We start from the raw sequence: 12,546 nt of genomic DNA, 5'->3' as shown, positions 1-12,546 counted from the left end.
AATGGTTTCATGTGAGTTAAGTTACCAGTAATGGAGTTCGTTGTATGTCTCTTGGATGATTTGTCAAATGGTTGTACATCTAAGCCCTTATAGGATTTTGAATGTCATGCGAGATTTTTGGATTGACCATTGTGACGCTCGTGGAAGCGGTGAGTTAATGGTGACTTGTTAGGAAGTCTCTCTCTCTCTCTCTCTCTATATATATATATATATATATATATATATATATATATATATATATATATATATATATATATTCTTCACTAATAAAAGAATAGTTTGTGTGCCACTTGTCATTTTCTTATAATTTTTAATTTCCTTCTCCTACTCTTTAGAAATAACACATGTCTTTTTCCTATGATTTTATATTAAAATTTAAATTCTTCTAAATCCCTTAAAATTAACATTATTAATAGAGATTTTGAAATTCAAAATGTTTGGTAATCAATTATCTGATCTTTGATAGAAAGAAATATCAATTATAAATAACCTCCTTGCTAGTGATTGATAGATCTTTTTTTTTTTGGATTTCCAATAGGTTTAAAACTATATAAATCACGATGGAAAAAAACCAATAATATTCCTTTTCATTAGTGTTTAAAAGTTTTGTTTTTTATTATTTGCTATAAAATATTCAAACTGAAGAAGAAATTTTAAAGAGACACACATCCCCAAAAAGTCTAGATATTTTCCTCAACATTGTTTTGCAAATTAGGGATTGGATTTGAACATTCTTTTGTAATTTTTAATCTGTATGAAATGCATAATTAAGATAAGTTAAAATGAAAAATGATTTAAATCAAAGTTTAAATCAAAACTACGTAGTTTCAGTAACGGTAAGTTCTATACCTAAGTTTAGAAACAAGACAATATATATATATATATATATATATATATATATATATATATATATATATATATATATATATATATATATTAGATTAATGTGTTTCTTATATTTATTATGTGTTAGAATACACCACTAGAATTTAATAAGGTAAATAATTATTTAATTAATTAAAGATACATATTAAATGATTTCCATAATTATATGTATATTAAATGATATCCATAATTATAATTTTTTTTTATGGAAACTAACTAAATTCATCATTAATGACAGCAGTAATATTATTTCAGAATGAATTCGTATCTAGGTTTTTGGTTTTTATGTATGAGTTCGTTTTTTGTTTCAAGACTCACTCACTTAAAATACAATAAAGTTGCATTGAATATGAAGAATGACAATGTATTCTATCAGAATACACTCTCATTCTTCTAGATATATGAATTCATTATGAAAGAATATTATTGTTGATATAATAACGAATTTAATTAGTTTCCATAAAAAAAATTATAAGTATGGATATCATTTAATATACATAATATTTTTTTACTAAATTCTTATTGATGCATTATAGCACACAATACATGTGAGAAAACATTTGAACATACCTCTCTCTCTCTCTCTATATATATATATATATATATATATATATATATATATATATATATATATATATATATATATATATATATATATATATATATATATATATATATATATATATATATATATATATATATATATATATATATATATATATATATATATATATATATATATATCATTTCATTATCATTATCATTATCATATATAAAAGCCAATGTGGTGTCGTCTAAACTAAATTGGCGCCCTTCTAATACATCCACGTAACTCATCCTCGGAACGACACAACCTACCACTACGTCGATTCAATCTTTCTCTTCGTCGCCAACTCGCCATGGTCATTAAAGTCTTGATTCACACAGGTTCATATTCCAGTGTTCCATATCCGCTTGACCTTACATATATATTTCGGATTCACACACGCTCTTCCGCGCTTCTGGATGTACGGTCAATTGTCTTTCAAACTCGACATTCTCATCAACGTCGATCCAAGAAGGAGAGGTAAGTAATCGATTTTATTTTTGTTTCATCGCATATCCTTTGTGATTTTGAATTCCCCAGATAGGGGTTAGGGTTCATCGATGATAACTAACCAATGATGGATTTTTAAAAAAATATACGTTTCTTCAATCGACGGCCACCATGATGGTTTGCGCAGGTGTGGTGGTGACAAAATTTCTTCTATTTATTAGTTTCAAGGATTAGTTTTTATCTCTTCGACCTATGATTTTTGATTTCCCACTAAACGCATTTGGGTTCATTGATTTTAACGATTTCGATTTACCCTGCAAATTCATGTAGTTTTTTTTTCTTCTGAAAAGTTACATTGATCTATTATTCTCTTCCAGCCATCCGCCTCTATATCACTACCACCATTCACCCTCTTCGTCCCATTCCTGACCCAGCTCCATGCAACCACCGCTTCCTCTTTTGAAATTTAATGGATAAAATATGCGTGAGGGATTAAAGAAGAAGCCAGATGGGTATTTTTGTTCGCTTCTTGTTTGTACTCTTCTTTTCTATTCTTGTTATCATTTTAAACACACCAAAGCCCAGACTCTAGGTTCACCTCTTTCCCTCTGCCAATGACACACATATGGTATTTATATGTTATGAATGTACTTGGGTCCTTGATTTCTTGCATTTTAATCGCTTCCCCATATAAATTCATGGTATAGGTTACTATATTCGTGATGAGATTCTTGATTGACATGGCTTTTTGTTCTCTTGAAAGTTTCAATTTTTTTTTATTATATTTAGATTTTTCTTTGTGGTTTGCTTAGAACACTGTAAATCCAAAAAATTAAGTTATGGAAATTCTGACATTTGAGGTAAAACATTGGGAAGGCATAAAAAGAAAGTTTTAGGTATAAATTATGCTCTAACCGAAGACAGATCTACAATATAAAAATATTACATCTTTTTTTTTTTTGGGGGGGGGGGGGAATTAGTTCATTAATTTATTATTAACAACAGTAATTAGATAATAAAGTTATGGATATTCAAGTAATTTTACTAATTACAACGATTTGACCCTGCAAAGCAGGTTTTATAAGCTTCGTGGTAATTTCATAAAACAATCTTGGCCTTGACTTGACTTCTAATTTTAAATCCTTTATATGATCACAAGTAGCATATTTGTTACAATCAAAACAATACAACAATATCAAACGGTTAAATATTTTCTAGCAGATAACACAAACTATTGTTATGCACTTGATGTTAACAGTTTTGCATAGTGTTGTATGTTATACTTGATGTTTGTTTGAACATAGATCAAAATGTGGTGAAAATGGAGTTTCAGAGATGAAGGCGCAAGTGCTTCGAGATTAACGCTGCATTTAATAAATATGCTTTTTGATATCAAAGATTAGAGATTTTGGGCACAAATTATTTGAAGAAAAGGTGTACATTGTACCTTATTTAAATTTTTATTTTTCTATTGGGATTTCTCAAATGTGGCATCTGCTTTGATGAAAAGGTGCACATTGTTCCTTATCTACACCTACCAAACCAAGTAACGGATCTTGATCTTTTGCCGATTTTCTGTTTTTTCAATTACATATGGCAACAATCTTCTCCAATTCGTATTTTTGTTAAAAAAAAATTCCTGTTTGCATATAATTATATATGCATCATTTGTTGAATGCTAAAGTTGTTAATAATAACAATGATTTTTGTGGGTTTTTATTATTTCAGCAATCATTGGGTGGGTAACCTTTGATGAAATTTGAGAGTGCTTATAGCATTAAGACAATTTCCAATGGAAGTAAGCTTCAGATCGAACGATAAGAAGGTTACATCAAGGCACAATGTTATCTTCTGCACATAATCTTGAAACTATAAATTGAATAAGAGAAACTCACAATTCATCTAAAAGCATCAAATAGCTTGATAAAGATCTGAGTTGTGAATATGTTAATGACATGTTCTGGTTCTTGTTAACTTGTATATTCTGTTAGTATTATTTCAGAGACTATTTCCTGGTTTATGATTGACTGAGGTACATGCTGATCTTTATAGAGTTTTTGAGACCAAGAAATTATATTTCTTCAATTTCTTGAATGCATTAATAAGAATATAATAAAAGTAGTTTAGGTTTTGAAAACCGTCTGGATTAGGGTTCTCTTAATCCACTTTCATGAAAATTCAGTTCATTTGTTATTCTGAATCTTTATTTTTTATTTTATTTATAAGCAAAGGTAGAAAAAGTTGACCGTTCTTTGTAATTTTAAGGGATTTGTCCATTACTGACAGGTGCTAAATAAACCTTGTGTTTTTCATTATAAATGAAAAATATCAAAATGTAAGTTTTTTCTGAATCTTTATTTTGGCATATGATGCTAATATACTTGGTATTTTCGATTCTTTCACTCTTTAGGTTGCATATATTTCTTTCCCTGATGAATTTTAATTGATTAAAAAAAATTATTTTCAGAGTCCTTTTCCAGTTTATAGGAGCAAATGTAGTAGACTGAGCGCATCCCTCACAACTTTGATGGTTTTGCAATGGTCATTTTGGTCAATTTCGTTGATCAAAAGAGGCAGTGGCCGCACACAATTCAGTTTACTCATGTATATGCAACGATAGTCTTGGTAGCTATGGTCAGTTTTGTCTCATTTCTTATTGTGGCAAATTTCTCATATTGTTGGTAGATTAGTTTTGCTGATAATGTAAGTAGAAATGTATGTCATGAATTAAGGAAATTTGAATCTTATAAAATACACATATACATTTGATGTTGACTGTAAATCACACCTTTAGAGGTTAAGATTTTGAGATTTTCAGAGATTCTATCATATCCGACTTCCATATTTGCATAGAAATATGTGAGGCAATATGGTGTTTTGATATTTCAAACCCATGATGATCTATCCGGTATGAGTCGGTAATGCACCTTGTGACCATAAGGCTGCAAGGAGTGATAACACTCTTAGCACGTTGCCATATATGAATTTTCAATTTTTTTGATGTCACATAAGCTTAGCATGTCTTGCACAAAAAATGTAGGGAGTGGAAGTGTGACAATTTAATAGGTTTAATTTTGGAGAAAAAAATTAAAATATATAAAGAAATACAAATCAACCAATCACAACACCTCTTCATACTTTCTCTCTCCTCTCTCCTTTCGCTACACCCATAACAACTTTTTCTTAGCACCCTCCTTAGCACAAGGTAGGGAGTGATGTAGCATCCTTAGCACCTCCCTTAATACCTCTCACTCCCTATAGCCTAGAAATTGTATAAGTTGACTCAATAATGTATGCATAAAAGACACACCACTTTATTACAGACCATATGTATCACACGAGAGAAACACTGCCTGAAAAGGTATAACCCAATATTCATATTACAACTTTATAGTTTCATCTTTGCTTGTTAAGCTATATCAGGAGTGGTCACCACTTGACCACTCCAAAAGTATTGTCACCTCATCGTCATGTTAATACCATTTCCCCCCGCCACCACTCCTGATAGCCTCAAGACATTGTATTTCAAAGATAGGTGATAACATTAATTCTACCCTAATTTTTTAAATTAATCAAATAACTCGCAATGGGTCGTGCTTAGCACGGGCCTCAAAACATTTCTAGAATATATATATATATATATATATATATATATATATATATATAGTGAAAAGTTCAATAGAGAACCATTATTAATAAAGAAACCAAAGAACCAATCTAAAGCGTCGAAATTTAAAGCGGTCAACGACAAAACAAAAGGTTGTAGACTTTTACAATGGACGCACATGCACCGGATTATAACAAAACTCAATTTTTTTTAGTTTAATTTTTTTAGGCCATGTTTTTTATCAAAAAAAAACGAATATACCATTGTTCGTGATTTTTCGTCCTCTTTCCATAGAGATCCATATTTATATATAAAAATGATTTTTTTTTCAATAAACCCACTTTATTTTCTTTGTTTGTTGAAAAGTAGGTCTATTTTTTATAGAAAACAATAATAAATATATCAAAATTCATACTTTTTGGTACTCTTTAAACATAGATTCATATTGATGCTTAAAAAAATCGATATTTCAGTTTAGATTCACATTGTGAACATTCTCAGATTCACAGTGTGCATCATAGTAACTCAGATTCACAACGTGAATATGAACTGATCGAGATTTTTCACATTGTGAATGTTAAAAATTGAAATATATTGCAGTTTAGATTCACAGTGTGAATCTACATTGATCGAGGTTTTTTTTTAGTCGGTGTTGATGTTTATTAATAAAGTACAAAAAACTTATATTTTTGGTATAATTAGTTTTTTTTTTTGATAAAAATAAACTGAAATATTGAAAAAACTAACAAAATGAAGTGAGTTTTTTTCGAAAAAAAAGTTCGTTTTTTATATATCAACATCGATCTCTATGGAAAGAGGACAAAAAATCGAGAACAACAGTATATTCGGGTTTTTTTCGATAAAAAATGTGGCCTAAAAAAATTAAATGAAAAAAATAAGTGAGTTTTTTTGGTAAGGAGATGGATTTTTTGGTATAATTCGGTGTGTGCGTCCAATGTACAAGTGTATATATATTTCTTTGGCCGTTGATCATTATGATTTCTGACGCTCACCATGGGTTCCTTGTTAATTATGGTTCTTTATTGATCATATATATATATATATATATATATATATATATATATATATATATATATATATATATATATATATATATAGGGCTAGGTTATAATGTGGATGGACAACTATTGTGCGGACGTGTGGACAATGCTATTATGTGAGAATTACTAAAAGAACAAGTTGTTTAGTAATGTGAATACGTTCAACCTCACATAATTATTGTCATTCTCATGCATTCTCACTAATTCTTATTCATTTTTGTTCTCACGCATCGGTTTTCACTCATTTTCATTCTTACAGAATACGACTCAATAAAATCCTGATAACATTCTGACAGAATGAGAATAATTATAAAAAGTCTATAATAACCTTATAGGCGATTTAATTGGTGAGAATGCGTGATAATGACAATAATTATGTAAGATTGAACGTATTCACATTATCAAACTATATATTTTCTTTGTCATTCTCACAGAATAACACTGTTCACACGTCCGCACAATAGATGTCAATCCACATTTGAACCTAGGTATATATATATATATATATATATATATATATATATATATATATATATATATATAGGGTTAGGTTCATGTGAGACGACCTAATTTTGTGAGACCGCGAGACGCAATCCTAGCCACTCATTTAGAAGATAAAAAAAAACATTTTTAAAATGCAAAATAATTGAAAATTTTCGAAAAAAAAGTTTTCAAATATTATTTTCGGAATTTATATTTTCCAAAAAAAAAATTAAAAAAAAATACCAAAAAAATAATAATAATAATAAATAAAAATACATTTTTTTACATATTCTAGTAGAATATTAGAATATTTTACATATCTGAAAAGTCTAATACAATATTCTAACATTCTAAAAATCACATTAGAATATTTACAGTGTAATATTCTATTAGAATATTTCACGTATTTTTTCAAAAAAAACGGTAATTTTTTTATTTTTTTTAGGTGATTAAAGTTCCAAAAATAATAATTAAAAAAAGAACTTTTGGATTTTTCCTTTTATTTTGCATTTTAAAATTATTTTTAGATTTGGTCTCACGGTCTCACAAAATTAGCATGGTCTCAAATGAACCTGAACCTATATATATATATATATATATATATATATATATATATATATATATATATATATATATATATATATATATCACGGTTGCAGAAATCGGGATTAATCGGCGATTAATCGCTTGGCGTTCTCCAACCGTCGAGGATTAGGCCATTAATCGGAAATTTAGGATTAATCGGGTTTGGCGGGATTAATCGGTCAACAAAAGTCAAAAAAGTCGAAAAAAGTCAAAAAAAAGTCAAAAAAGAAAAAATGTCAAAAAAATTTAATAAATTTTAAAAAAAATTCAAAAAACCAACTTTTTTTTTACTCCAAAATTTTCAAATTTTCAAAATGTCAAATATTATACCAAAATGTTCATATTTTAGTATTTCCAAATTACAATTTTCTTATTTTCTAATTTTGAAGTACTTTTTTTTCTTAAGATATATTAATATTTAATTAATTTTAATATTTTATTAATAATCTATTGTCCCCGATTAATCCCCGATTAATCTCCGCTAAGACCGATTAATCCCTTAACACCAGTCAACCGTCGAACTACCGTCGATCGATTTTTACAACCTTGATATATATATAAAGATGATCATATTTATATATTTCTAAAATTATATATTAAAAAAAAAAGAAATAAAGTCTATATATATCATTATAATTATATAACTGAATTGATGCTTATTTAATCTTTATTTAAGTTGTAACCTTGCTCTCGATGGTTATGTCTAATAAAATAATAAAAAACACTTTTAATAAATTAATAACAAATTAAATATCCTTTTATAAATTAAACAAACTTTATAGACTAAATAACTACAAATCCAATAGTTTGGTATCTACCTTAACATATTTAAAAAAAAAGTAAATTACACGAATGGTCCCTATGGTTTGGGATAATTTGCGTGTTTGATCTCTAACTTATTTTTTTAACTTGGAAGGCCTCTAATATTTGTTTTTGTTACGCGTTTGATCCCTACTGCTTGTTTTTGTTACATGTTTGGTCTCTATCTTACATAAAAAGACTATTATTTAAATAGGAAAATATGGTGGGGTAGGTAAGGTGAGGTGAAGGAGGTGGGGTTGGGGGTGTGTTTATTTAAATAAATTAAAAACCAAGGGCAAAATAGTCTTTTTAGGTAAGATAGGGACCAAACGCGTAACAAAAAACAAACAGTAGGGACTTTCCGAGTTGAAAAAATAAGTTAGGGACCAAACGCGCAAATTATCCTAAACCATAGGGACCATTCGTGTAATTTACTCTTGAGAAAAATTAAATAAAAAATGGCAAACACCAGAGCAGATAGTTACCCATCTTCCTGTGTACTGATGACAACGTATTAGGGCAAAAAATGTGACCTTTCTTGATAGCATATTACCCATTTGTGTTCCGAAGGAGATCAGGGCAGATATCGAAGAAAATTTCATTTCATGAACGACGCAATACTCATCTTACAGAAGCGTCTCTGTTCCTCATCTCTATTTCTGGATTTTGATTCGCAGAGCCAGATTTGTCAAAACCAGCATATCATATCACACTGCTGTTCTGATTCAGAAATATCATCATCAACTCTGTAACGGTAGGGAAAGAGTAAGTCAGACTATGATTCGATCTTAAATATTTATAATTACGACACCATGCTGTTGATTTCATTGTTCTGATAGTTTACTTGTAATCATAAGTTGACTTCTGCAACCTCATACACTTTTTTGATGCCGACTTCTTCAGTTTTTGAGTTTCAATTTTCAGTGTTAGACTATTTACATGTTCCCTGTTGAGTTTTATCCATGTTTTTGCAGATGTCTGGTTCTCAAAATAGACTTTTTGTAATATGCAAGTTAAGGTTTAATTAAAGTGGCATGGTTGCTTTAAATATCAAAGATTGGCATGTAAAACACCCCAATTTTCAAATTGAGATCACTGTTCTTGAGCCAAGAAGTGGATCTATATGAGTCAAACAATATCACTACTTTATACAAGCATGTTGCAAGATTGAGTCAGTAGTCCTGTATGAATTTAAAAATAACTAGCAGATATAATCTTCTAAAATGAAAATAAAAATGGTGCATTAACTAGTCTAAGATTTATTATCACTTTATCAGCACATCTATTAGATCATATGATATGTTGTTCTGTAGGAACTGTGTAGGAATTCTGTTATACCAATTTTGTGCTGCATTCTGTAAATGGAAACTCAGGGATTCTTTTTGCATTTTGATGTCACATTGTACATATTATGGAAGTTTTATTCTTTATATATGAATAATCATATGCTTAATAAATATATTCTCCATCTGACATTCTTTCTTATGCTCGACAAATTGCCTCAATGAGAACATGCATTTAGTGTTTTGATTGTTAATTACATCAGTTCTCTGTACATCATGGGAGGTTTTTCTTTCTTTCTTTTTTTTTTTCAAAAAACCATGGTATGTTACACCTTTCTGCCAACGTGGCACCTAAGGACTTGATATACATACGTGTCACTAAGGAGTTAATAGTACACTTGTCCAAAATCAATGAACATAAGGCTAGAAGAGAAAGCAAAAATACCAATACTCAATAAGCAGCCTTGTTCTATAGAATTAGGGCTCAATTCAAAGGCAACTCAAACACTCAAACCCTCAAACACCATTTCTACATTTTTCATCTTTCTCTTGTGAACACCGAATTCCTTTGAATCAATCACACAACTTTGCCAATGGGGAGAAGGAAATCAATTAGGCTTTCAAATATGGCAACAGAAGACTTGAATGATGATGATCGAATAAGTCGTCTTCATGATGATCTTATTCATCATATCTATTCATTCATGGACACTCGATTTGCAGTTCAAACTAGTCTTTTATCAAGAAGATGGAGAGAAACATGGAAATCCTACCCTTTTCTCAACTTCAAGATCGAACGCCCAATTGATCACAAAACAGGTATCAAATTCCCCAATTTCATCCACCGATTTTTCTCAGATCGTGATCACAAAGCAGAAATTACCACAATCGACTTCCAATCAAATTCCATCAAGCTTTCACTTCTCAAAGAAACAATAATCTATGCAATGTCACACAAAACCCAAAAGGTAAACATTGAGTTCTTGAGTGATAAACTAACCAGACGTGGTGGTTTGGATATATCTTTATTTAGATCTCAATTCCTTCAAGATCTTCATTTGAGTATCGATTTTGAGCTCTTGAAATCTCCATCTTTGACTTGGGATTTACCTTCTTTGACTAGCTTGAATCTTGAAGGTGTTACATTTACACTTAATCCTCTTCCTAATGATAGTAAGTGTAAATCCATTGAGTTGTTTTCCCGTTTTCCAAATCTGAAAACTCTTGTTTTAATTGGTTGTCGATTATCAAACATTGATACTTTCATCATCACATCAAATTCATTACACAATCTGAGTCTTATAGATCTTCATCACAATTCTGAGTTTATACTCACAGCACCAAATCTCTCATCTTTCACTTACTATGGTATGGCCCGCTTTTCATTATCAGTCAAGAATCTTGATTCATTACAAACAGTAAACTTTCACACAATATATTATAGAGCTCTTCAGAAGCAACCAGAGCTTGTTGAATTGATGATCAAGGCTTTCAAACAGCTTCATAAGGCGAAGTTTCTTGCTATAAATTCAGATGTTGTGAGGTTTCTTTCGGGGTTCCCTCAAGTACTTGAAACAAGATGCCCTTTTAGGAGTTTGACAAGTTTGACTTTGGTTGAACATCGGTTGCCTCCTTCATCGATTGTGTTTTCTGATGTTATTGATTATTTTCGTAGCAGTTCTCCAGGTGTTAAAGTTAATGTTGAAATTGGTGTAGCAGCTTCATGTAAGATTCGTTGGATTGACTGCTTGTAGGGGTTGTTGAATCTTGTTTTGAGATCCTTAAAGTTTTAATTTTTTCAGGTTCAGTTAATGAAGTTGTTCTGGTTTACAACACCCTTTGGTTTGGAGTTTGATGGTTGTTTTGTCTGCATAAGTTGGTGAAAACAGTGTGATATGGTAGTCAAACATCTAAAGTTGTTTTTGTTTTGTTTTAGGATTCTGGATTTCCCTTTCGAACTTATGTTGTTTCTGTTTTAGGCTATTTTGTTTTCTGAAATGCTACATATGTTGTTGCTAGGAGATGGATTTTGTTTTGTGCTTCTCATCTTGTTTATAGTTGTTTAAGTTATTGCGGGATTTCTTATGGATGATATAGAGCTCTTAAATTCAAATGTTGTTTTCGCTAATCGATTATATCATGTAATTGCTGATATAATTATCCAACAGCAATCAACTTTTATTAAAGATCGTCAAATTCTTGATGACTCTTTAATGTTATATGAGATAGTTGGTATGTACAAGAAGCATAAAAAAATAGTTAATGGTGTTCAAACTCGACTTTGAAAAGGCATATGAATCTTTACAATGTATTTAGATGATGTTTTTCAAAAGATGGGTTTGACATTAATGAAGAGGGTGGATTCTATGACATTTATTCTTGTAAACGAGTCTCTTACTTTTTAAGTATCATTTAAAAAGGGATATATGTCAAAGTGATCCACTTTCCCCCATTTTTGTTTATTATAGTTATAGAGGAACAAATAATAATGCCTTTCATGGTGCGAGGATTGGAAATGAGGAGTTGATAATTTCACATATTTTCTATGTAGATGATGCCAATTTGCCGAGAGTGGTTGCAAGATAATGTTAGGATTTTATGTTGTTTTTGTTTAGGGTTAACGATTAATTTACTGGAACAACAAGTTGTGTGTATGGGTCAACTCGGTTGTATGTTGTTGGTTGTGGATATATGAGATTACCTTTTAGGTATTTAGGTCTCCTGATGCAATCTAACATGTCTTGGTTAAAAGGGTCGAAAAAGTATTATACATAAATTCACGATAAAAATATCTAGATCGAAAGT

General features: G+C 29.9%; 1 protein-coding gene across 2 annotated transcripts; it reads left to right on the top strand.

Moving 5' to 3' along the window:
• Positions 1–8,949: 8,949 nt before the first annotated feature.
• On the top strand, positions 8,950–11,854 carry LOC145105502 (putative FBD-associated F-box protein At5g56440). 2 transcript variants are annotated; one of them, XM_079042595.1, is made up of 3 exons: positions 8,950–9,223; positions 9,433–11,466; positions 11,529–11,854. In XM_079042595.1, the coding sequence occupies exons 2-3, from the start codon at positions 10,335–10,337 to the stop codon at positions 11,594–11,596; spliced, it is 1,200 nt and encodes a 399-aa protein (XP_078898721.1). In that variant the 5' UTR covers positions 8,950–9,223; positions 9,433–10,334; the 3' UTR covers positions 11,597–11,854. The 2 variants fall into 2 exon arrangements, with proteins under 2 accessions (XP_078898721.1, XP_078898722.1); XM_079042596.1 differs by having other exon boundaries at positions 8,950–11,466; positions 11,544–11,854.
• Positions 11,855–12,546: the final 692 nt, after the last annotated feature.

This window comes from Lactuca virosa, chromosome 4 (genome assembly GCF_052849685.1).
Source record: "Lactuca virosa cultivar CGN04683 chromosome 4, Lactuca_virosa_CGN04683_v6, whole genome shotgun sequence".
In the NCBI taxonomy this organism is placed as follows: domain Eukaryota; kingdom Viridiplantae; phylum Streptophyta; class Magnoliopsida; order Asterales; family Asteraceae; genus Lactuca; species Lactuca virosa.
This window is presented reverse-complemented; position numbering and strand designations above follow the sequence as displayed.

What these genes read in the sequence shown, in the direction of transcription:
- LOC145105502 (XM_079042595.1), top strand. Translation starts at nt 10,335, where the DNA reads ATGGGGAGAAGGAAATCAATTAGGCTTTCAAATATGGCAACAGAAGAC. An exon ending in AATTGGTGTAGCAGCTTCAT is followed by an intron (nt 11,467 to 11,528) that starts GTAAGATTCGTT and finishes AGATCCTTAAAG; the next exon opens with TTTTAATTTTTTCAGGTTCA.